Source organism: Heterocephalus glaber, unplaced genomic scaffold (assembly GCF_053883595.1).
Source record: "Heterocephalus glaber isolate CG9 unplaced genomic scaffold, H.glaber_assembly_v1.0 deba00001444, whole genome shotgun sequence".
In the NCBI taxonomy this organism is placed as follows: Eukaryota; Metazoa; Chordata; class Mammalia; order Rodentia; family Bathyergidae; genus Heterocephalus; species Heterocephalus glaber.
The window spans coordinates 174,106-195,696 of record NW_028258297.1 but is presented as its reverse complement, the minus strand read 5'-3'; the positions used below and the strand labels follow the sequence as shown (position 1 = coordinate 195,696).

The window sequence follows — 21,591 nt, the reverse complement described above, 5'->3', positions numbered from 1 at the left end:
GTGAGCATGTGTGTGTAATACATACAAGTGTATATTCCTGCTGTGTGCCAGCCAGCACAGTATCTGGGTAGATTTGTGCTCACAGTCCAGTAAGGCGTGTAGGCTGGGCGGATCACTGAGGCCCTGTTTGGTGGGGAAGTGGGGAGTGGGGAGTTGGCATGGGGGATTGAATGGATGGGGAATGAGTGCGGAGAATGGGCCCAGTGCCATGGGATGAAGCCTGCCTCTTACCCCTTTGCTCTGTTTCTCGATTCCAAGCCTCCATTCGGAGAAGAAAAGGGGGTAAGTCATCTGCTTATGTCCCTAGGCCCAGCTCTTCCTGGCCCCTGTTGGGGAGCAGGTGTTGGAGGATGGTGGCCTGGAGTCCTGGCATACCTTCCCTTTGGGGGTCTGATAGGGGCATCGTGCATGGCCTGGGAAGGGCCGATGGGGTGTTGCCACGTGTATGACTATGTGGGATCCAATGAGGGCGCACACAGCTGAGGACCCTGGGGCTCAGGCGAGCTGGGAAAGGCCCTGGTGGAGGGTCCTGTATGTGCCGTGGCCGAGAGCTGGGGAGAGCAAGGCCTCCGAGGGTGCCACCATGGAGCTTGGGGCCTGAGTGACTGGGCCATAGTGGAATGTGGGCTTTAGGGGGTGCAGCTCTGGCCCGTGCGGCATCTTTCTGTCCATCCTTTTGGGGCTTCCCTGCCTGAGTTGTGGGCCCCACTATCATGCTGGATGGAGCAGGGCTCGGCCATACTGGCAGTCCCTTTAAAGTAGGGCTCTGGGTCCCTCAGCCCTGGGAGGGGTGCTTGGCCGTCCTTCCTCACATCCCCAGGCTGCTGACTTTGCCACCCTGTCTTCAGATCAGTCTCCCTGTATCCTACTGTCTGTATGTCTTGTGGGATGGCGTGGGGACAGAGTTGCCTGGGCCGGATACAAAGTCCAGTGTCTGGTGAAGTTTGGGGGCTTGGGTTGTGCTGCTGCTTCTCTGCCTTTTGGGTAGATGGGAATGAGGCCCAGGTAGAAACCATAGGGTGGGCTCAGGCATGTGTGTGTTTGCAAGTTGTCCAGACACCCGGTGCCCCTCCCCCTGTGATCAGCTCTTCTGGCCTCTGCTGTGTCCCCCTCCCCCAGCACCCCTATGCTCCCTTACCCCTGAGTCACCTGTGGTTCCTCCAGGTATTAACAACAGAGGATGAGATCTCTAAGCATCCCTTTTGCATGAATTTGGGACATTCTGGTTCTGCCTTGCAGTAGATTACTGGGGCTTCTGCCAGGCTGTGCTGTGGCCTGTGTGCCTCTTCCAGCTGGGGAAAAGTAGCAGATTTGTCAGCTCTGCAGGCCCCTTGTCTCTGCCTGGGCCCCAGCACATTCTGCCCTCTGTTCAGATGACCTCCATGGGAGACTGGTGGTAGTGCGTGGACCTGGCTCATAATGGCCTTTCCTTTTTTTAAGCACCTAAAATAATTTATCTAGGATTATGTTTACTAGCTTTTTTAGGGATATATCTCAACCTCAACCCTTTTAAAACTTTTGAGACAGGCTCTTCCTGTGTTGCCCAGGCTGGCTTTGACTTTGTGATCTTCTGCCTTAGCCTCTTGAGTAGCTAGGATTACAGGCATGCACCACCACACCACTATGCCCAGCTTCATTTGCAGATTTTTTTTTTTTTTTGGTACTGGGAATTCAACTCAGGACCTTGCACTTGTGAGGCAGGAGTGGCACTACTGAGCTAAATCCCTGGCCCTTGCAGAATTTTTTTGGAGACAAGGTCTTGCTATGTAGTTCAGGCTGGTCTTAAACTCACTGTGTAGCCTAGGCTGGCCTTGAACTCATGGTAGTCCTCCTGCCTCAGCCTCCTGAGTGCTGGGGTTACCCCCTGGCATTTGCAGAATTCTTTCCCTTTTGAAAACTGAACTCCACCATTGTCTCATGATCTAAAAGAGGTGCTTTGCTAAATTGTGTGCACTCTTTGGCAAGATGTGCTGGACCGAGAGATGCATCTTTTCTAAACTTACAGCTGAAGTGGCAGTGTGACTTGTTAGGAGACAGGCCGCCAGTGTTTGTGTCTCTTGCAGCTTCTAGGTAGTGTGGCAGTTAAGTGATTTCTTATTGGGTCTGTGATCTGGGGCAATTTAACTCTGTCTCTCTCAGTTTGCTCCTGGGTAAAATGAGGTTTATAATGGGATCTTCATAAGGTTTATGTGGGACTTTTATGAAGCCCTGCACACGCTGGACATCACCAAGGATTCAGTACCAGGTGGCAGTGGTGATTTCATCTTCAGAAAGGAAATTATTAATTTTATCACCAAAACAAATGAGAAGAGCCCTCAAACCAGCAATTCCTGACCTGTACCTGGACCCATCTCCTGTGTTGTTCAGGGCATAGTCTGGACTCCAACAGAATATGTACTCTCTTCTTCTGAGGACTTGCTAATTGTTTGGGGAGACAAAGAGTCAGTTGTTTTAAGTATGTGCTCTGTATGTGCATGGGAGGCAGCACAGTTCTGGGTCCTCTGTGCTGACTCTCCCCGGAGTTGTGGGTTGCAAGTGCTGGGTCAGTGCCTGTTGTAGCAGGTGTGGTTGGTGTGCAGGTTGGGTCTGGGTTGGGTACCAGACTGTCTCAGGGAGTCAGCACGGATTGCAGGGGGCCCCAGCAGGTGCTGGTGAGCAGCCTTGGGTTGGGGCTGGAAGGAGCAGGTGTCTAGGTGGACCATGGATCTCCAGCAGGAGCACTTTGAAAGTGAAAGAGTAGTACCAGGACAAGTGTCCCCTGAGCGTGCAGTGGGACCTGGGGCATGGGGAGAGCATGAGGGATGAGTGGGCTGGGTGAGGTCCTGTGTGAGAGGGCTGGCGTGGCAGCCAGGCAGGTATGGGTGCTGTCTCCAACTGCTGCTGCATGCTCTAAGCGCTCAGCTGAGTTTGTCCCCCTGGGGGATGGCCAGTCGCAGTCCTGACAGCTCTCAGACACGTGTTAGTTGGACAATATTTTCAAATCCTTTTGATAAGCAGAAGTACTGCTTTTTAAAACATTAATTTCGCTTTAATAAAAACAAGCAAACAAAGCTTTTCTTTTATAATGGACTTGAAAAGAACATGCCTGAGACCTCCTGGTGCTTTTCCACCCACTGGGCCTTGTTCAGACGTCAGCCCTCCACCCCAGCTCTCTGTTCTGTGGCACCCACTGCTGCCTGAGGGCCTGAGGGAAGCCCTTCCAGAAGGGTCTTTTCCAGCACCTCCCATCCTTGCTGGAGCTGCCTTTCCTCAAGGTGAAGGAGGAAGATTCTTTGCCTCCTGTCTGTATTGAACCATTTTTAGATTTCTGGCCCAAGCTTTGTTTTCAGGAAGTGTCCTCTACTTATCTGTTCATTTACTATGGGCTTGTTCACCCATTTGGACATCTCACAGGTTCTTGCTTGTACATTGGGTCTCCCAGGCTGGGGTCCCCCAGGAGCGACTTGCCCTGGGTGGGGTGCTGTGGGTTCAGGCCTTGTGCTGAGCGTAGGCATGGGATGGGGTAGGGTGAGAATTGGGGGGTGGGGCTGGAAAGAGTTCTTTCCCCCAGCTGGCCCTGTCCCTGCTGGTCAGTCAGTGACTATTTGGGGTCCAGGCTACCAGCCTTGGGCACTGAGGAGCCTGAGGACAGGTAGGTCCCGGGGTCCTGTCAGCGTCATGGGGTAATGGGCTGGGGGGTGCAGCTGTGGCTCAGCGGCAGGTCCAGGGGATGAGGGTAGCTCTCCTTGGCTGTGCAGAGAAGCTGGATGAGATCCTGGCAGCTGCTGCAGAGCCGACTCTGAGGCCAGACATTGCGGACGCCGACTCGAGGGCAGCCACTGTCAAGCAGCGACCCACCAGCCGGAGGATCACCCCAGCAGAGATAAGCGTAAGCTGCCCTGGGGCCTGGGGGCAGACGGTCACGGGCTCCTCGCTTCTGAGGGGAGAGTCCATCCTTTGGACCCCTTGTCTGGGGCGCAGAGCACCCCATGGCCTCTCTCGGAGACCCTTGGAACGGTGCAGCACCCATGGTTCTCGCCGCTGTGGCTGCTTCGTGTGGTGCAGTGGCGTCAGGCAGCTTCTGTGTCACTCCAGTACCACTCGGGCCCTTCAGCCCTCTGGGGCCACAACCCAATGTGTCCCTGTCTCTTTTCCCTCCCCGGCGTGGCACTTTCTGGGCCCCTGTCCCTCCTCTGCCCCCACTGAGGCCATGCCCAGGTCTGTTTCCACTGTGTCACTGTCCATACTGCCAGGTGAGCCAGTCCCTGACTGGCTGCACCCCCTGCTGCCTGAACGCAGGGCCTGGGCTGATCCCTGTGTCCAGTGCCACTGGAGAGGGTGCATGAGGCTGTAGTCTCCAGCTTAGCAGGAGGGGGGACTGGACGGAGAACTGGGGACCCTAGTGCCCTGGAACCTCCATGTTCCCCTCCCCAACCCCCCCCCCCCAACAGTCATTGTTTGAGCGCCAGGGCCTCCCGGGCCCAGAAAAGCTGCCGGGCTCTCTGCGGAAGGGGATTCCACGGACCAAGTCTGTAGGTATGGCTGGGTTTGGGGCTGCATGGGGCCTGGAGGGATGCGGCTGGGCCAGGTGGACTCAGCTGGAGGACCCTGCTTCTCCCTGCCCCCAGCTGGGGCTTCCATTTTCCCAAGCCCCACCTCTCCCTGCTGGGCCCAGGGAGCTCATTTGCTAGTGGACATAAATGCATGAGTCCTCCCCCAGCCCAGAGAAGCACTTCTGGAAGAAACCTTTAGGATTCCTTCACCAGCACTCCTGTCCACTGCTCCCCACCCCATTCCACTGCTCCCTTCTACTGCCCCACCTCAATTCCACTGCTCCTGTCCTCTAGACAGTCCATCACTTCTGCCTCCCACCGGCACCAATGTGCTTGTTCCCCAAGTCAGCCATCTCCTTTCCTGCCCGCAGGTCCAGTTTCTTATCCTAAAACCACCCTCTCCTTGAATCAATCTGTCTTCCCCTTTATAGCCAGTTTTCCCCAAATGATCCCTGTCCTTGCTCTGTCTCCTGTCCCTCACCTGTGATAAGCTTGTAGCAGATAAACTCTTTCCACATCCCAAATTGAAACTGCTCTCACCAGCCACTGCCAGTGGACTTCCCCGGACATCTTTGCTCCTTCCTCCCTGAAATTCCTCCCAGGGCTCTGGGCAGTGTTTCCTGATTTCTCCTTCTTTCTCAGGCTGCACCTGTTTAGTGCCCACCCCTACCTCCCCAGTGAGGGGCCTCCTCGGGGCTTCGGTGTCCCCTCTGGACCTTATGAGTCAGGCCCTTGTCAGACTCCAGTCACATCACACCCCACCCTTGGCTGGCTCCTCTTCTAGGACTTTACCACTCCCTGTCTGCCTGCAGGTCTCCAGTATCCCCTGCCTGTGACCTGGGCATCTGCCCACGGGTACCCTGTGCCATCTACTCCTCCTCTGTGCAGACCTTGCTTAGCACTGCCCTCAGGTGGACACTGAGTGTGTGTGCACAATGGTTCATGGAATACAGCAGCCATATTGAGCAACACCATCTATGTAAAATGATTTGCAGGGTTACACAGCTGTCCTGTTTCCAGTCCACCCTTCAAGCGAGCTCCTCATGTACCTCAGGATCCCTGCTTACTCTAGATCAGTGACAGTGACCCTTTTAGAGCTTTCAGTGATACAGCCACCCCGCTGCAGCATGTGTAGGTTCAGCCACTGCTCCAGACTGATTCTGGGCTGGGTCTGAGGCTCAGTTGAGGACTTCCTGTGACACCTAGGTGTCACAGAAGGCTGGGGGGTGGCGTGGTGTATTTGAGCTTAGAATCGGGATAAATGGGAGTTTCCTGGGGACAATGGGGCAGACTGCTGACATAGGCTGGTGTTTAAAAATCACATGTTCATTCATTGATTGCCCAGGATCATTTTTATAGATGGAAGAAAGAAGGTTGGTAAGATTTCAGCTACTTTGGACCAAGAAGTGCTCGTCTCTGACTTCTCTGATGGTTTCTTCTTTTTCCTCTGCCTTCCCTGGCAGATTTGGGGTGGGCTGCCTTAAAAGTCTGCCCAAGACAGGCCTCATCGTCTTGAACCTGGACCACAGCTTTGTTCTCAGGACCTTTTGTCCTGTTCACTATCCCATCCCTCTGGCAAAGCTGGCTTTCTGCAGTGCAGTTATCCCCCTTCCTCCCCTTGCTGGACCCTCATTTTAGGGCCCCAGGGACCAGCACCAGTCCTCTCCTCGCCCACTGGGGACCTGGTCTTCCAGCGTTTCCTTTCCTCATCTGCCTTCACTCTGTGGATAGCCTGTCCCGCAGCCCTGCCCTGTCCACAAACTGACACTGCAGGTCCAGATCTATGCTTTCGCTCTGCAGGCCTCCAGGTGGCTGGTAGGCTTGCTGGCCCCTCCCACCAGTTCCTCCTGTGGTCTGTTGACAGTGAGGTGACAGATGCTCATTGTTGGCATCTAGCTCCCAACATGAGCATTGCCAGGCTCCCGGGCTCTTCCTCTGTGGTGGGTGTGTGGCCCTGGGCACATGATGCAGCCCTGGGAACTGCAGGACACTATCCATGACCATGGAAACCACCTGGTACCTACCTCCAAGGCTCACCTAGGAGGCTGGTTCAGGCTAAGCTCTGCTTGGGCACATGGACTGCTAAGGTCCTGCACCAGGAGGCTTGCATACAGTGAGTGCTCAGGAAACTTGGCAGACAGGGTCACCTTTGCCCCCAGTGGCATCAAAATGGATTCCCAATCCATGCCTAGCAAGTGGCTTTTCTTTATCCTGAGGCAGAACTTGGCATGCCATTAGCATTAAATTTCCCCATTTTCATCTTCACACGTCACTCCCGCCTTCAACATCCTTGCAGCGCACTAGTTCTTCCTGCGTAGCTAACACACAGGTTGTGGGTGTTCAGTGCATGTTCATGTGTTTTGCAGGGGTACAGCTGGAAGGAAACCCAGGGCCAGCAGGCAGACTGTCCAGCAGTGGGAGGGAAGGCAGACCTAAAAATAACGTGATACCTCAGCCACCTTCCCGGGTGTTGCTGCCCGCTCAGCCCTGTGTTGTAAACCTCAAATGGCCCTGAACTGGGGAGGGGTCTGCCTTAACGAGACTGAAATTCCTAGAGAGGACAGGATAGAGCTGGAATTCAACCTTAAGTGTAGCCAAAGCCCACCCTTGCTACACCTGCAGAGCAGTAACACCTGGAGGTGCAGGCAGTGTAGAGTGGAGGTTGAGGGATGCTGGACTCAGGGACCGGCAGCCTGCGCTGGAGTGCTGTCCTAACAGTGCTGACCAAGCGCAGACAGAGGCCGTGTTCGTTCTCTACTCAGGTTGGGCAGTTCATCCTTGTGGCACGAGTGCCCACATTATGTACCAAAGGACACAGGAGGTTCTGATAGGCTCTGGCTGCATCCTGCATCCTAATGACATCTGAGGAAGGGAGTAGGAGGTTCACTGTAAGTCTCTGTTGCCCATGAGAGAACAAGCTCAGAGGGCTTAGGGCCTGGTCTGGGGTTACACAGCCAGTAGAGGGTCGGCATTGTTGCCTTCCATTTGTCTATCTGCTCTTCCGCTCATCCAGCCTTACTGAGTTTCAGCCACTGGCTGCATCCACAGCCTGGCAGCTCCTTGGCCCAGTGACGGTTTCTTGGAGAGGCCTCCAGGTTGCTTTCGCAGTACCCTATCTGGGCGTCAGCCCTTTCTCTGCCGCGTGTGGCTCCACTGTACACGGTCCTCCTGTACCACATCTGCAGGCGTCCTGCAGCCCTGGGCAGGGCCCCCTCACCTCTGGCCGTCTCCCTCCAACTCCTGGACTGTGATGTTTCTGAGTTGCCTTGTGGGGCCTTGGGCGGTCTAGGGCGGGGGGCTCTATTCCCCGCCCCCCCCCCAGCTCCTCTTTTTGTTTGTCCCCACACCTGGGGAGGAGCCCACCCCTGCCCTGCAGAACTGTCTCGCTCTCTCAGTGTGCTCAGGCTTGGGGAGGTCAGGAAGGGTCCTGCTCCGAGGCTTGCCCCGGGCGGCCCACTCCACCTATGAATGAACTCGGCTTTCCTCAAGAGCCCTTCCCGGTGCAGTGGCTGGGTGCCTGGCTGGTGTCTCGCTCAGTGCCCTCGCTGTGGGCTCCCTGTACCTCCCTCGCTCCCATGGGCCCTGACCTCCTTTCAAGAGTGGGGCTGCCGCCGCTCGGAGGGGTGGGGGCGCCGGACCAGGCTCACGCGCCCCTCCGTCCGTCCGTCCGCAGGGGAAGATGAGAAGCTGGCGTCGCTGCTGGAGGGGCGCTTCCCGCGGAGCACGTCGATGCAGGACTCTGGGCGCGAGGGCCACGGCATCCCGCCCCCTCCGCAGACCGCTCCGCCTCCGCCGCCCGCGCCCTACTACTTCGACTCGGGGCCTCCGCCCGCCTTCTCACCACCACCCCCGCCTCCCGGCCGCGCCTACGACACGGTGCGCTCCAGCTTCAAGCCAGGCCTGGAGGCGCGCCTTGGCACGGGCGCCGCGGGCCTGTATGAGCCCAGCGCTCTTGGCCCGCTGCCCTACCCCGAGCGGCAGAAGCGTGCGCGCTCCATGATCATCCTACAAGATTCGGCTCCCGAAGTGGGCGACGTTCCCCGGCCCGGGCTTGCGGCCACGCCACCCGAGCGTCCCAAGCGCCGGCCGCGCCCGCCGGGCCCTGACAGCCCCTACGCCAATCTGGGCGCCTTTAGCGCCAGCCTCTTCGCGCCGTCCAAGCCGCAGCGCCGTAAGAGCCCGCTGGTGAAGCAGCTGCAGGTGGAGGACGCGCAGGAGCGCGCAGCGCTGGCTGTGGGCAGCGCAGGCCCAAGCGGCGGCAGCTTTGCGCGGGAGCCGTCCCCGACGCACCGTGGGCCCCGGTCGGGTGGCCTCGACTACGGTGCCAGCGACCGCCTGGGGCTGGCGTTCGGGGGCCCTGGCCCGGGCCCGGGCAAGGAGCGGCGGCTGGAGGAGCGGCGCCGCTCCACGGTGTTCCTGTCGGTGGGCGCCATCGAGGGCAGCCCTCCCAGTGCCGACTTGCCGTCCCTGCAACCCTCCCGCTCCATCGACGAGCGCCTCCTGGGTGCCGGCGCCACCCCCGGCCGCGACTTGCTGCTCCCATCCCCTGTCTCGTCTCTGAAGCCATTGGTCAGCGGCCCGAGCCTCGGGCTCTCAGGCTCCACCTTCATCCATCCGCTCACCGGCAAACCCTTGGACCCCAGCTCCCCACTGGCCCTCGCGCTGGCCGCCCGAGAACGGGCCCTGGCCTCACAGGCGCCCTCGCGGTCCCCCACGCCGGTCCACAGCCCTGATGCCGACCGTCCCGGACCCCTGTTTGTGGATGTGCAGGCCCGGGACTCAGAGCGAGGGGCCCTGGCCTCCCCAGCCTTCTCCCCGCGGAGCCCGGCCTGGATTCCTGTGCCTGCTCGCAGGGAGTCAGAGAAGGCCCCCCGGGAGGAGCGGAAGTCACCGGAGGACAAGAAGTCCATGATTCTCAGCGTCTTGGACACGTCCCTGCAGCGACCAGCTGGTCTTATTGTTGTGCATGCCACCAGCAACGGGCAGGAGCCTAGCAGGCTGGGAGCTGAAGAGGAGCGCCCGGGTACTCCGGAGCTGGCCCCAGCTCCCATGCAGACGGCTGCTGTGGCAGAGCCCCTCCCCAGCCCCCGTGCACAACCCCCTGGCAGTGCCCCAGCAGACTCTGGGCCAGGCCAGGGCAGCTCGGAGGAGGAGCCAGAACTGGTATTTGCTGTGAATTTGCCCCCCGCCCAGCTGTCCTCCAGTGATGAGGAGACCAGGGAGGAGCTGGCCCGTATTGGGCTGGTGCCACCCCCTGAAGAGTTTGCCAACGGGATCCTGCTGGCCACCCCACCCCCCGGCCCGGGCCCCTCGCCCACCACGATGCCCAGCCCGGCCTCAGGGAAGCCCAGCAGTGAGCCACCCCCTGCCCCAGAGTCAGCCGCCGATTCTGGAGTGGAGGAGGCTGACACTCGAAGCTCCAGTGACCCTCACCTGGAGACCACAAGCACCATCTCCACAGTGTCCAGCATGTCCACCCTGAGCTCAGAGAGCGGGGAGCTCACTGACACCCACACCTCCTTCGCCGATGGACACACTTTTCTACTCGAGAAGCCACCAGTGCCTCCCAAGCCCAAGCTCAAGTCCCCGCTGGGGAAGGGGCCGGTGACCTTCAGGGACCCACTGCTGAAGCAGTCCTCGGACAGTGAGCTCATGGCCCAGCAGCACCATGCCGCCTCTGCTGGGCTGGCCTCTGCCGCCGGGCCTGCCCGCCCTCGCTACCTCTTCCAGAGAAGGTCTAAGCTCTGGGGGGACCCCGTGGAGAGTCGGGGCCTCCCTGGGCCTGAAGACGACAAACCAACTGTGATCAGTGAGCTCAGCTCCCGCTTGCAGCAGCTGAACAAAGACACACGCTCCCTGGGGGAGGAACCGGTTGGCGGCCTGGGTGGCCTGCTGGACCCTGCCAAGAAGTCACCCATCGCAGCAGCTCGGTGAGCAGGGTGATGTGGGGAGGGACCTTCCCTGTCTTCCATTCCTCTTGTCTATCCATGCCCTCTCCTCCGTTTCTCATTCTATCCCATTTCTCATATGTCTGGGGCCTCCCACCCCCAGCCACCCACCTCTGTCTGGCCTTGCTTTGCTGTCAGAGATAGCAGGCTCTTGGGACTGTTGTTTCCTACACCCCTGTTGGTGCTGGTGGTGGAACTGGCACTTATGAGACCCTCATGGTCCTTGAGAGCTGCTGGGGACCCTCCTGGAGGTCCCCTGCCCCGGCGTTCCTGCAGGATCTCACTAGCTCCTGATCCAGGCTCCCTTCACCATTAAGGACCTTTTCACAGTCCACATTGAAGCTCCAGCTCCCTCTCCCCAGTAATCTGGCTTTTCCTGTGTCTGCACCCCATGCCTCTTCTGTCCTCTTTGGGATTGCCTAGTCTCAAAGCTGCCTCCAGCTTTGCTTCATTTTGTGGCCCACAGTGCACTGGCTCCTTTTCTTTTGGGAACTTGCCATTTTCTGTTTTCTGCCTGGAAACATTTATCTCATGGTAATCTCTTTGAACCTCTTAAACACAGATTCCTGTGTATTATTTTTAAAGTGTGTGAATAACATAGGTGGGACCCGGGTGAGGCAGCACATACCTAAAATCCCAGCTGCCAGGGAGCCCGAGGGGAAGCTTTAAAGTTCAAGGGCAGCCTGGGCACTTTCACTAGAATATTTCAAAAGAAAAGGGGCTGGGAATGTTGCTCAGCGGCAGAGCATTTGCCTGGCATGTACAAGGCTCTGGGTTCAATCCCCGTTACTGGGGGAGAAAAGTTAAGATAAGTGGAAGTTACGTGTGTGCCCTGTCACTTCTCTCTCCCTTTTCCGTTCCTCTGTCTGTCTCGCCTCCACTGTGGGGACCTGGGGAAGTGCTGGCATGGGGAGGCCTGAGCAGGGGCTGGATGCTGCTGAGGCTGTTGGTGCTCTGTCTGGGCAGAAGCTGCCAGAGCCCCCGGGCTGATCCCTCTGGCCCTTCCTGGGGGAGCCCCTCCCCGAGGCTCTGTGGCCTGCTGGATGCTGACAACAGCTGGCTGCCGTGGCTAGTCTCTTGTTTGCCTTTCTCAAGCTGTTTTTGCCTCTGAGGTCCTCCCATCCCAGTTTGGATGGGATACCATTTCCTGACTCTCTTTGTTGCCCTGAAGACCACCTTAGTGGGCCCTTCATTGTCAGCTGTGTCAGCAGAGTTCACAGAGTAATGAGCAGTGCACAGTTTGAGGACTGAGGGTCTTAATAGGGCCCTTTCCATTCTTTTTCCAGTTCAGGATCCAAAAGATAGTGTGGGAAGCTCATAGTGCCTCTCCTAAGAGGTCTAGGAACATTGCCTCTAGCTCCTGTTACCATGAGGGCTTCCTCTGAGCTTGCTTCTCTTTTAGGCTCTTCCATATTCTGCTCAATTTGAAAGCCTCTTCCCAGCAGTGTAATGTGGAAGATAATAAACTTAGAGTGGGCCCAGAGGGTGTGGACCAGTCAGGACGAGAGGCCAGGGTCCCAGGTTTCTATGTAGGACCAGCTTCCCAAGAATGAGGGTCTCTGGACCAGCCTTCACCAGCCCCCTGTTCTCCCTCTGTGCTTCTCTCCCACCAATTCCTCTGTTCCTTTCCACCTCTTGGTCTTGAAAGTCAAAGCCATTAAAGTACATAGCACACTGCCTGGATGTCAATAAACACTTGTCTAGTGGATGAAAGAGTGAAGCTAAATGTAAGTGCTATCTTTTGTGATTTGTGATCCAAGGAGGTGGGTTGGGGCAAATTCCACAAAAGGACAGATACTGTGTCTCAGATATATGGGTATCAAGCGCCCACAGTTGGGCTCAGGTGAGCCTGGTTCTTGACATTGGCTCTGGCTTCCATTGAGCAGCTGGGCAGTTGCAGTGCAGTATCCAAGTGATCCTCAGCTAGATCCTTCTGAGTATTCCTTCTCTAGACTCATCCTCCCACTGTGGTCTTTGGCATTCACCTTGGTTGGGGTGAAGTTCTCTTAGCTTGTGGCTCTGTGGTTCATCAGTACCCTGCAGGGAGGGCAAGACCAGACAGAACTCTGACCCTTTCATCTGCCTGCAGGCCAGTGGCAAGTGCGCTGCTTTTGCTTGGTGGTTTGTGCAAAATTCCAGCATATTCTTGGCTTCCTGTAGCCCTGCTTTTTCAGACCTGTCACTGGGGTCATTGGCCAGGTGTGAGCTGGGGGTGGGACCAGCCTATCTGGAAAATAGGAGCTTTGTGTGGCAGGAGGTGCTCTCTAGGGAAGCTAGGTGCTGGACAGCCTGAAACAGCTGGTGTCCCTTATGATGGCATCTTTGCCAGTCTCAACAGCCTGCTTCTTTGCTCACTTTCAACCCTCAGCAGGTCACAGCTCAGTACTGTTTTCTTGGTTAGGTCACTTCTGTCCCTCCTTGTGAAGTGGTAGTGTAACGAATGGACCTCAGGCTGTCCAGAGGAGGGCAAACCACATCACCGGTCATGCACATGTGAGCTAGCATATCTTCACTGTCACCAACACCCAGGCATTCATATATATGACTAGGTTAACTTTGAGACTCCTTTATGGGAAAGTAAGGATGCTAGATATGGCACTAGAGAATGTCACATATATTATTTTATTTTCACAGCCATTCTGTTAGATGAAGAATAATATCTCATTTTTTCAGATAATAAATCTGAGGTACCAGAGAGTTATTCTGCCCAGTAAGTGGTGGCGTATCTAACCCCAGGCCCGTTTTCTGTCTGCTGTAATCTGGAGTCTATGTCCCTCAAGTTTTTGATGACATATGCTGAATTTATGTTCAGCAGTGTCTTGCACAGAAATGGGAAACATGTTTGCTGCATAGCATAGTTTCACATGCCTGTATTTATCAGGCATGTGTATAATATCTCCAGTGCCCACTTGCCAAGCTGTACTAGAAAACCCTTCTGCCCTATGCTTCCTTCTCTCCATGCCTGTACATCTACTGTTCTGCTCACTGTTCTACCGTTTAGGCTTCTTGTCCTCAGACTTGGGTAAATCACAGCTCTATGGAGCGGGCCCACTGTCCACAGCAGCTCCTTTGTTTCTGGCTACAGCATGCCTGGGGCCATGTCTGTGTCTAGTCTTGTTTCTCAGTGGCCTTTTGTGGGGCCTACCATGTCTGGGGTACCCATTGGGCCTGTGTAGCAGCTCTTGACCTATAACCAGTGGTGACTGGAATCTAGTAGTTATTACTCACTTTTCACTTTAGAGAAATGTCCAAAGAGTAAGATGTTCTGACATCCAGTTATGGTGGCTTCCTTTCCAAGTTCTGTCCTGGCAGAGGCCTAGGACATCAGCTAGGGTCATGCTTTTGAGCTACATCCCTGGTTCTCTGTGTGGTCCCTCTGTTTTACCTCCCAGATCCATCTCTCTTGTCCATTGATGGTCACCACAAGGAAAGAAATGGCACTGTCTACCCACCTTCTTCACAGTGGCTCAGTCCTGGCTCCAGTGTTCTTAAGGTGTTTTGAAGCCTAAGTTCTTTCTGAGCAAGTTAAGTTGCCTTTTATATTATGAAACCTAGGGTCAGTAACTTTTAGAAAAGTGATCAGCTTATTTTCCTGGGACTGTCTTTGGTTTTTGGATAGTAGCTGGAGCACTGGCAAGGTTCCAGGACTGCTGGCCTTCTGACACTTCCATCCCAGGTCATCTACCTGTTCTCTGCCCTCAGCTGCAGGTCCAGCCCTGATAGACCATTATCTACTCAGGTTCCCACACCTGACTCTGAGGGTCCATTTATGCCTTGGTTCCACCCTGACTCTGAGCTCCCCAAGGGCCCCCACTTGTTTATCTAGAGGCCCACACTGTCTCTGATCTCTGTTCCTCTTCCAGGGCCCCTATTTAACCTGAATCCTACATGTGGTCCAAGCTCCACAGCAATGCTCTGTTGGGCCTGGGCTGTCAGTTGTTTGCTTGTGAAACCCTCACATCTGGTTTTATGGAAAAAGTCCATGGTGAATTAGCTTTTGAAATACAAATTTAAAGAGATTCTTTGCTGCAGTACTTCTCAGAACTTTTGATGAGCTTGTATGGCAGAGGGGAGAGTGTGCTGTATTCTCCAGACCTGTTACGGCACTAATTGGACCTCACAGGAGCCCCACTCCCCTCAACATGGCTGAGAAGCTCTACCGTGGCTGCCTTTTGTAGGCTCTGCCTGTTAACTGCCTGGCCGGTCTGGATAAAGCCCTATGTGTTTGGGCACTCAGACCTGCAGGTACCTCGAGGCGGGGCACTGTGGCCTGGGCGCACACATGCAGGTATTTCCAGAACCCTGAACCCTGCTGGGAAAACAGGAAGAGGTCACAGAGGAGGGGACGTGGGGGTACCAGGGCATATCAAAGCTGGAGCCATGAACAGGCCTGGCTAGGGAGGTAGTGAGGTAGCAGAAGCAGTGACAAGAAGCTGTATGGTTCTGTATTCCTACTGAGGATTATTTACCTTAATGAGGCCCTGAACCCTAAAGGCCACAGGCCTGGACCTGCCCTATGTGAGTGCAAGGGGAGGGGTCTCTGGAGGTAGAGCCATGGAGTGGACTTGCCAGTTGGTGCCTATTGGCCAACAAAGATGGGCAAGCCCAGGGGGGAGATGCTGTGTTATTGAATGATGATTTCATTCAATGCATAATGTATCCTTGGCTTTATGGCAGATGCAAGAAGTTAAGGAGAGCTGTGAAGAAGTGAGGTGAGGGGCTAGGGTACATGTGGTGCTGAAGCAGGCACAGCGACGGGCAAAGGTCTAGCTTAGTGTAGAGCTTTTGCCAGTCTGAGGCCCTTATTTTGATCCCTAGTACCTTAAAAAAAAGTGAGGTAAAAGAGCCTGAGACCATGGAAAGCCTACGGTTGGAGGTGAGGTGGCCCAGTTGATGTTTGCAGTCGGCGACTCGTCTGCTCTAAGAGGGAAAAGGTGGAGGAGCTGACAGTGGCTCTCAGGCTTTCCCTGAGGGAAGATGGGGCACTGAGCACTGCGGGAGGCTTCCGCGACATGTTAGAAGACTCCAGTAGAGGGCTCAGGCTCATGAGAGACGAGCCTGGCCTCACCTGTGGCCTCCCTGGGCACATTAGCTACAGAAAAGGGTGGGGTGGGTTACGTGGCCAGGAGAAAGTGTTGACTATGAAGAGTGGAACTGAAAAATCCATCAGGGAAGAGACCAAGGAAAGGATGCCTCCCAGAGGAATGGATGAGCAGGTCAGCAAAGGGGCCTTGCGGGCAGCCTCGGTGATGGCCGGTGTGGGGGGGGGCGATGTCACCTGCTGCAGTCACTGGGGACAGCGATACAGGGCATGATCGGATGTTGGTGGAAAAGAAGGGAGCCATGGATGCTGCCTTGCCTGACTGTGACCTGTCCTCCGGAGGAGAAGCTGAGGCTGCCGGTAGCCTGCTGAGGGGTCACAGCTCACAGGGCAGGTGGCTCAGAGGCCTCTGGGAGGCAGCAGGCACTGTGAGATGGGCCGGGGCTGGTCAGACATCCAAGAGTGGGGAGGGTGAGTGATGGCTGTAGACACAGATGGAAACGTGTGGAAGTCAGAGCTGAACACTGCCGGGCTTCTGCCCTGGGGGCACCGTTCTGCCGGAGGAGTGTGAGCAGTGCGCACCCGGCACGCGTGGCTGACTCCTGCCTATGCAGCGGGCTTTGGAGGGCACATCCACCCTTGGGCTTTTCCCCAGGACTCCTGATACCTCTACCGTGTGTGGCAGGTGGTAGGTTCTCTCTACTCCCAGCCCAGTGGCTCCTCAGGATCTCTCCCCTGGTCCCTGGGCACCTCAGTCCAGGTCTCCAGGCCACCTGTGCTAGGCAGGAGGGTTCACTGCCTCTTGTGCCCAGCTCAGACCCACTGGACCCTGACCCTGCTCTGAGCCCTGGCCATACTTCCCTGCTGTAAGGCCCAGCAGCTGCTTGTACCCTCTGCCTTCACTGGTCTGCTTTAGTCCCGACCACTCAGCAGTATGCTTCTGTTTTACCCAGGACTGCAGGAATACCCGATGTCACAGCAGCATGGAAATATACCCCTTGGGGTGGGTCCTGGTTAGGTGTCCGACCTGTGATGTTGCTCCCCAGGCCAGGGTCAGTGTGTAAATCTGGGGCTTCAGTTCTGGGATAGTCCTGGTCTAGTCCTCTGCGGGTGTCTACAGTTTGGGCCTATAGCTGTGATTCCTTCATAGGGTTAGTACCCCCCACCCCCAGCAATCACGACCCCCGGGCACCCACCCTTGGGAACCCTGCTGCCACTTCACGGTGTCCTAAAGTTTAGATAGTACCATGAGGCCAGTTTTCTTCTGGTGGCTTGCTTTTTCTTTCGGTAGTTTTACCTGCTCCGTGCGCCAACCTCCGGTGTTGCTGGAACATCTGTCGGGAGCATTCTCCCTCTTCTGGAAGTGCTGCTCTAGTCTGAGCAGTTGAGAGGGGGCAGCAGGTGGAGGGATGGAAAGCACGAGGGAGAGCGTGACCTCCAGAGAAGGTCTGCCCGGCATAGCTGGGAGGTGAAGGGTGAAACTGGTGTGGGACAGGCGCTGGGATCCTGCCTGTGCAGGACAGCACCGAGGGGAGCAGGGGCCTTGGAGGAGGGGTGGCCGCTGCTTGGAGAAAGGCCAGGTAGACAGCAGCGAGGATGTCAGGTACTCGGAACCACCCAGTGCCAGGTCTGCCTTGACACCAGAGCCCTGAGCAGCTCCTGTGCAGGCAGATCTGCCCCGTCCACCTGCACTCCAGACATCACACAGGTGCTTCCCCTCCCCAGGACTCCCACGGCAGCTGGGCTGCCCCCGGAGTCCCTCCCTCCACAGGGTCCCAGACAGGGCCTGTACCTGGCTGCCCATTCTGTGGCTGTGACGTGGGCCACGTGGCTGGCCTGCTGACACTCTCTTTCATTGCTCTCTCCTGCCCATCTGCATGTGGCTGCTCTGTCTAGCTGCGCGGCGGTCCTGAGCGCCGGCTGTGTAAGTGAGCATGCCCATCCCATGCCTCTCACAGTCCGCGTGCTGTGCCTGGCTGCTTGGGTCTGCTCTGCATGGCTGTGTGGGGTTGGTGCCACCAGTAGCAGGATGGGAGTGAGCGTCTGGGGCAATTTCCTCTGGCGCAGCCTCACCAGGCAGGCCTTGGGCGTGGCCAGGCTGAGGTGGGCTGGGTCCTAGCAGGTGAGGGTGGGCAGTGAGGCGCCATCTTCCTATGTGCCTGCCCGTGTGTCTGTGCGTGTACGGTCTCCCTGTCACTGATGCTGCATGCCTGCGACCCATGTGGGCGCATTGCTGTCGTGTGTTGTCCCTAGGGAGCCACCTTCACACTGTGGTGTGCGATGCTCACGCCTGCACGTGCTCTGTCCCATGTGGGTGTGCAAGCTGCTCTGTGTCTCTTGACACCACAGACCATGCCCATGGCCCAGCCTTCCTCCTGCCAGTCCCAGTCCCGGTCTTCTCCTCAGCGCAGAGCTGCGTGTGGGGAGCCAGGAGGGTCTTGCGGAGTCTGACATCCAGCCAGGTGTGAATGGGCTCACACCGAGAGCCTTCAGGGACCACACAGCCAGCAGCCCCTGACCGGGGCTGCCTTTCCCCTAGTGGGCTGGGCTTGGTGCCTGCACAGAGTGGCCGTCCCCAGTCTGCCTCCTCGTGTTCTAGCCAGTCTGAGGGTCTACAGAGCAGGGTACTACTGGCTTTGACCCAGGAGGCCACAGGCAGGGGCCAGGGTGAACCTACGGGATCCCTCCCCTTAGCTCCCATCCTCCTTGCCCCCCACCCTGCTCCCCGAAGCCCACCCCGCTTTATTTGGCCCCCCTCACCTGGCCCTGATCCCTCTCCCTCCGCAGGCTTTTCAGCAGCCTCGGTGAGCTGAGCACCATCTCAGCGCAGCGCAGCCCTGGGGGCCCGGGCGCCGGGGCCTCCTACTCGGTTCGGCCCGGCGGCCGCTACCCTGTGGCGCGACGCGCCCCGAGCCCAGTGAAGCCCGCGTCGCTGGAGCGGGTGGAGGGGCTGGGGGCGGGCACGGGGGGCGCGGGGCGGCCCTTCAGCCTCACGCCTCCCACCATCCTCAAGTCGTCCAGCCTCTCCATCCCGCACGAGCCCAAGGAGGTGCGCTTCGTGGTGCGCAGCGTGAGCGCGCGCAGTCGCTCGCCTTCGCCGTCGCCGCTGCCCTCGCCCGCGGCCGGCCCCAGCCCCGGCGCCCCCGGCCCGCGCCGACCCTTCCAGCAGAAGCCGCTGCAGCTCTGGAGCAAGTTCGACGTGGGCGACTGGCTTGAGAGTATCCACCTGGGCGAGCACCGCGACCGCTTTGAGGACCACGAGATCGAGGGCGCACACTTGCCCGCGCTCACCAAGGATGACTTCGTGGAGCTGGGCGTCACGCGCGTGGGCCACCGCATGAACATCGAGCGCGCGCTCAGGCAGCTGGACGGCAGCTGACGCCGCACCCTGCTCCTGCCCTGCTGCGCCCTGCCGGCAGGGCCCCTACCCAACCCCGGGCCGCGGGCTCGGCCCCCTCCCCACAACGGCGCCGGGCCAGGAATGTTGCATGAATCGTCCTGTTTGCTGTTGCTCGGAGACTTGCCCTGTACATTGCTTAGTGCCCTTCCTCGCCGCCTAGCCCCACCCAGTACAGCCAGGAGGGCTCGGACCGGGGAGGCTGGGCCGGAGGGGTTGGGGGGACTCTGGCCGGGCCCCTCCTTCGCGGCTCCTGGTGGCCAACCTCCCCGGAGGGAACCTAGTCCAGCATGCGAGGTCCGGACACACCTTGGTGACTCGGGGGGAGGGGGGAGACATTTGGGTTCTCGATGGGGGTCAAGCAGCCCCGTTTTGCATATTTTAATCCACTCTATATTTGGAACGAGAAAAGGAACAAATATCTCTGTCCGTAATAGTTCCCCACGCCCTGCTCCCTAGCCTTCCTGCTGGTCCCGCCGCAGCCGCCAGTCTTCCATCTCCGGCCCTCACTGCCACCCCCCCACGGGGCAGGGATCGCTCCAGCTGGTCTGGGGCTGGCCAGGGTCCTGGTGGCCCTCCTGGGGCTCCGGCTCGGCCTCTGCCCTGGCGGAGCTGCAGTGCGCCCCGCCCACCCTTCAGGTGCTGCTCGGGGAGGTGCCGACGTCTTGTCCTACCGGGCACCGGCAGGGCCGGGGGGCCTGGGAGTCCATCGCCCTGGGGCTGGGGCTGGGCCCTGGCACTCACCCCCAGCCATCTTCCTCACAGGGTCTTTCCCCAGCCAGGGGCGCTCCAGCCTCCTCCCCATGGTCTTGGGCAACTACAGCAGAGAAGCTTCCCTGCCTCCGCCTGAAGTCTCCTGTCCCTGCGCTGTGTGTGTGCAGCCTGTGTGCCCAAGTAGAGCCTGGGTGCAGCGGAGCTCGTGGGAGCCCTGTGTATGCCTGGTCGTGTGGGGCCCCGAGGGGCTGTTCTGGACTTTGTGGGGCTACGGATGGTGGTGTGTGTGTGGGTGTGCCTGTGAAGCACCCCGTCTCCTCTTCCAAAGAAAGAGGCGTCCTGCCCTGGTTCTGGTGTTTGCCCCGCTTGCCCTTCCAGAGCCTCCCCACCCTGAGTGGGGTTCCTTGGGGGTCCTTGCCGCTTGGGGAGGCCCCCAGGGCCCTCTGGAGGCAGTGCCCCCTCTGGGCTTCAGAAGGGATCATGGGGGACTCCTAGAGTCAGGCCACCGCAGGCCCTGAGGAGAGTCAGAGACCCCCCCAGGGTGCCCCAGCCCCCCTACTGTGACTCCTCACACTCAGCAATGACCTGTGAGGGGGGGGCCCTGGGGGCATTTTTAAACCTAGGGTTTGGAGTCTGGACTAAGCTCCATCCACGTCACTCACGAGTTTCTGTTTATATTTCTAGCTTTTTTTAATAAAAGAAAAAAAGACCGAAAACAGAAGTTTTCATAGCCCAGGGGCCTGGCATGCCGGTCTGTGCCCACCTGGCCCGCTGGCCCAATTCCCTGGGCACAGTCATGCCCACTAACCCTGTCACCAATAGACCAGGTCACACACAGCAGCCACTGTAACAGACTGCCGCATACACAGTCTCACACTCACCTGTGGGTTTTTGGTTCTGTTCAATTTGGGTTTTTAACTTTACAGGGTCAGTTCCGCTTCACCCCTCCTTTTGTATGGAGTTCCATCCGGGGGCTTTCACCCCCTGCTCCAGTCCTGAGGCCTCCTGACTCTGACGTTGTGATACACCCCACAGAGATCTATGTTTCTTATATTATTATTATTATTGATAATTATTATAATATTATTATGTAATAAATTTATAAGAAATGAAGGCCTGTCTCATTGACTCCTTAAAGGATGTGGGGAGCAGAGTCGGTCCTTTGTACGTCAGACTGGTTGCACAGACCCCCACGTGCTTCTGCCCTAGGCCTTTGTGCTGGCTTCCCTGCCCAGGTGCCTGGCTTGCCCCTTGTCCACTGGACCCCAGCCCAGGGTCTCTGGGCTGTACATCTTTGTGTTCAGCTGCGCACTGAGTGGCATCTCCTCAGCTAGAAGTCCAGGGCTCCACCACGCTCTTTGTCACTGTGTGTGTGTGTTGCTAGGGTTCCAGCAGGGGCAAACACACGCTAGGCAGGTGCTCTGCCACTACCAGGTCTTCTCGTCACATTTTTGAATCTAGGGTTTAAACCCTTCCACTCATGTCCAGTTGTGTAAAAGACGTGCTGCTCTCGATTTCAAATCCTCTCACTCACTGTCCTGTCTGTGGCTGTTGATTGTATTTGGGCCTTGCCCTGCCATTCTGAGCTGATGTGGTTCCCTCCTGGAGTCCTGCCCTGTGCTCACTGGCGCCAGGCTGTCTGCATGTGCGGGAGCTGGTGGGCGCCTTCGCACAGCCCTCCCTGCACTCTGGCCTGCCTGCTGCCCCCAGCCTCGCTGCAATCTTGCAGTCCAATCCCTGAGCCCACCACAGTGGTTCAGGGTTCCAACTGCTCTTTCTGCCTCCCGCCCGGATCCCACCTTTCATCACACCGACAGGCTGAGTGCCGCCTCCCTTCTTCCAGGAGGCCCTCCCTGCCCACCCTCCCCAGGGTCTGAGCTGGACGGTAGCCCTGTGCCCTCCCCCACTTGACGCACTTACATTAGAGGAAGCTGGTGCTTCTCATTGTGGGTGGTCTCC

The 21,591-nt window shown here is 57.6% G+C and overlaps 1 protein-coding gene across 5 annotated transcripts in view; it reads left to right on the top strand.

Moving 5' to 3' along the window:
- Positions 1-20,745, top strand: part of Shank3 (SH3 and multiple ankyrin repeat domains 3) — a 54,952-nt gene extending 34,207 nt beyond the window's left edge. Inside the window, exons 18-23 of one of the 5 annotated variants that reach the window (XM_087213600.1) lie at positions 259-282; positions 3,738-3,868; positions 4,431-4,515; positions 8,206-10,462; positions 17,418-17,445; positions 18,309-18,461. In XM_087213600.1, the coding sequence (XP_087069726.1) occupies positions 259-282; positions 3,738-3,868; positions 4,431-4,515; positions 8,206-10,462; positions 17,418-17,445; positions 18,309-18,329 (2,546 nt within the window). In that variant the 3' untranslated portion in view covers positions 18,330-18,461. The other 4 variants (XM_004845281.3, XM_087213599.1, XM_087213597.1 and 1 more) reach the window with 4 other exon arrangements.
- Positions 20,746-21,591: the final 846 nt, after the last annotated feature.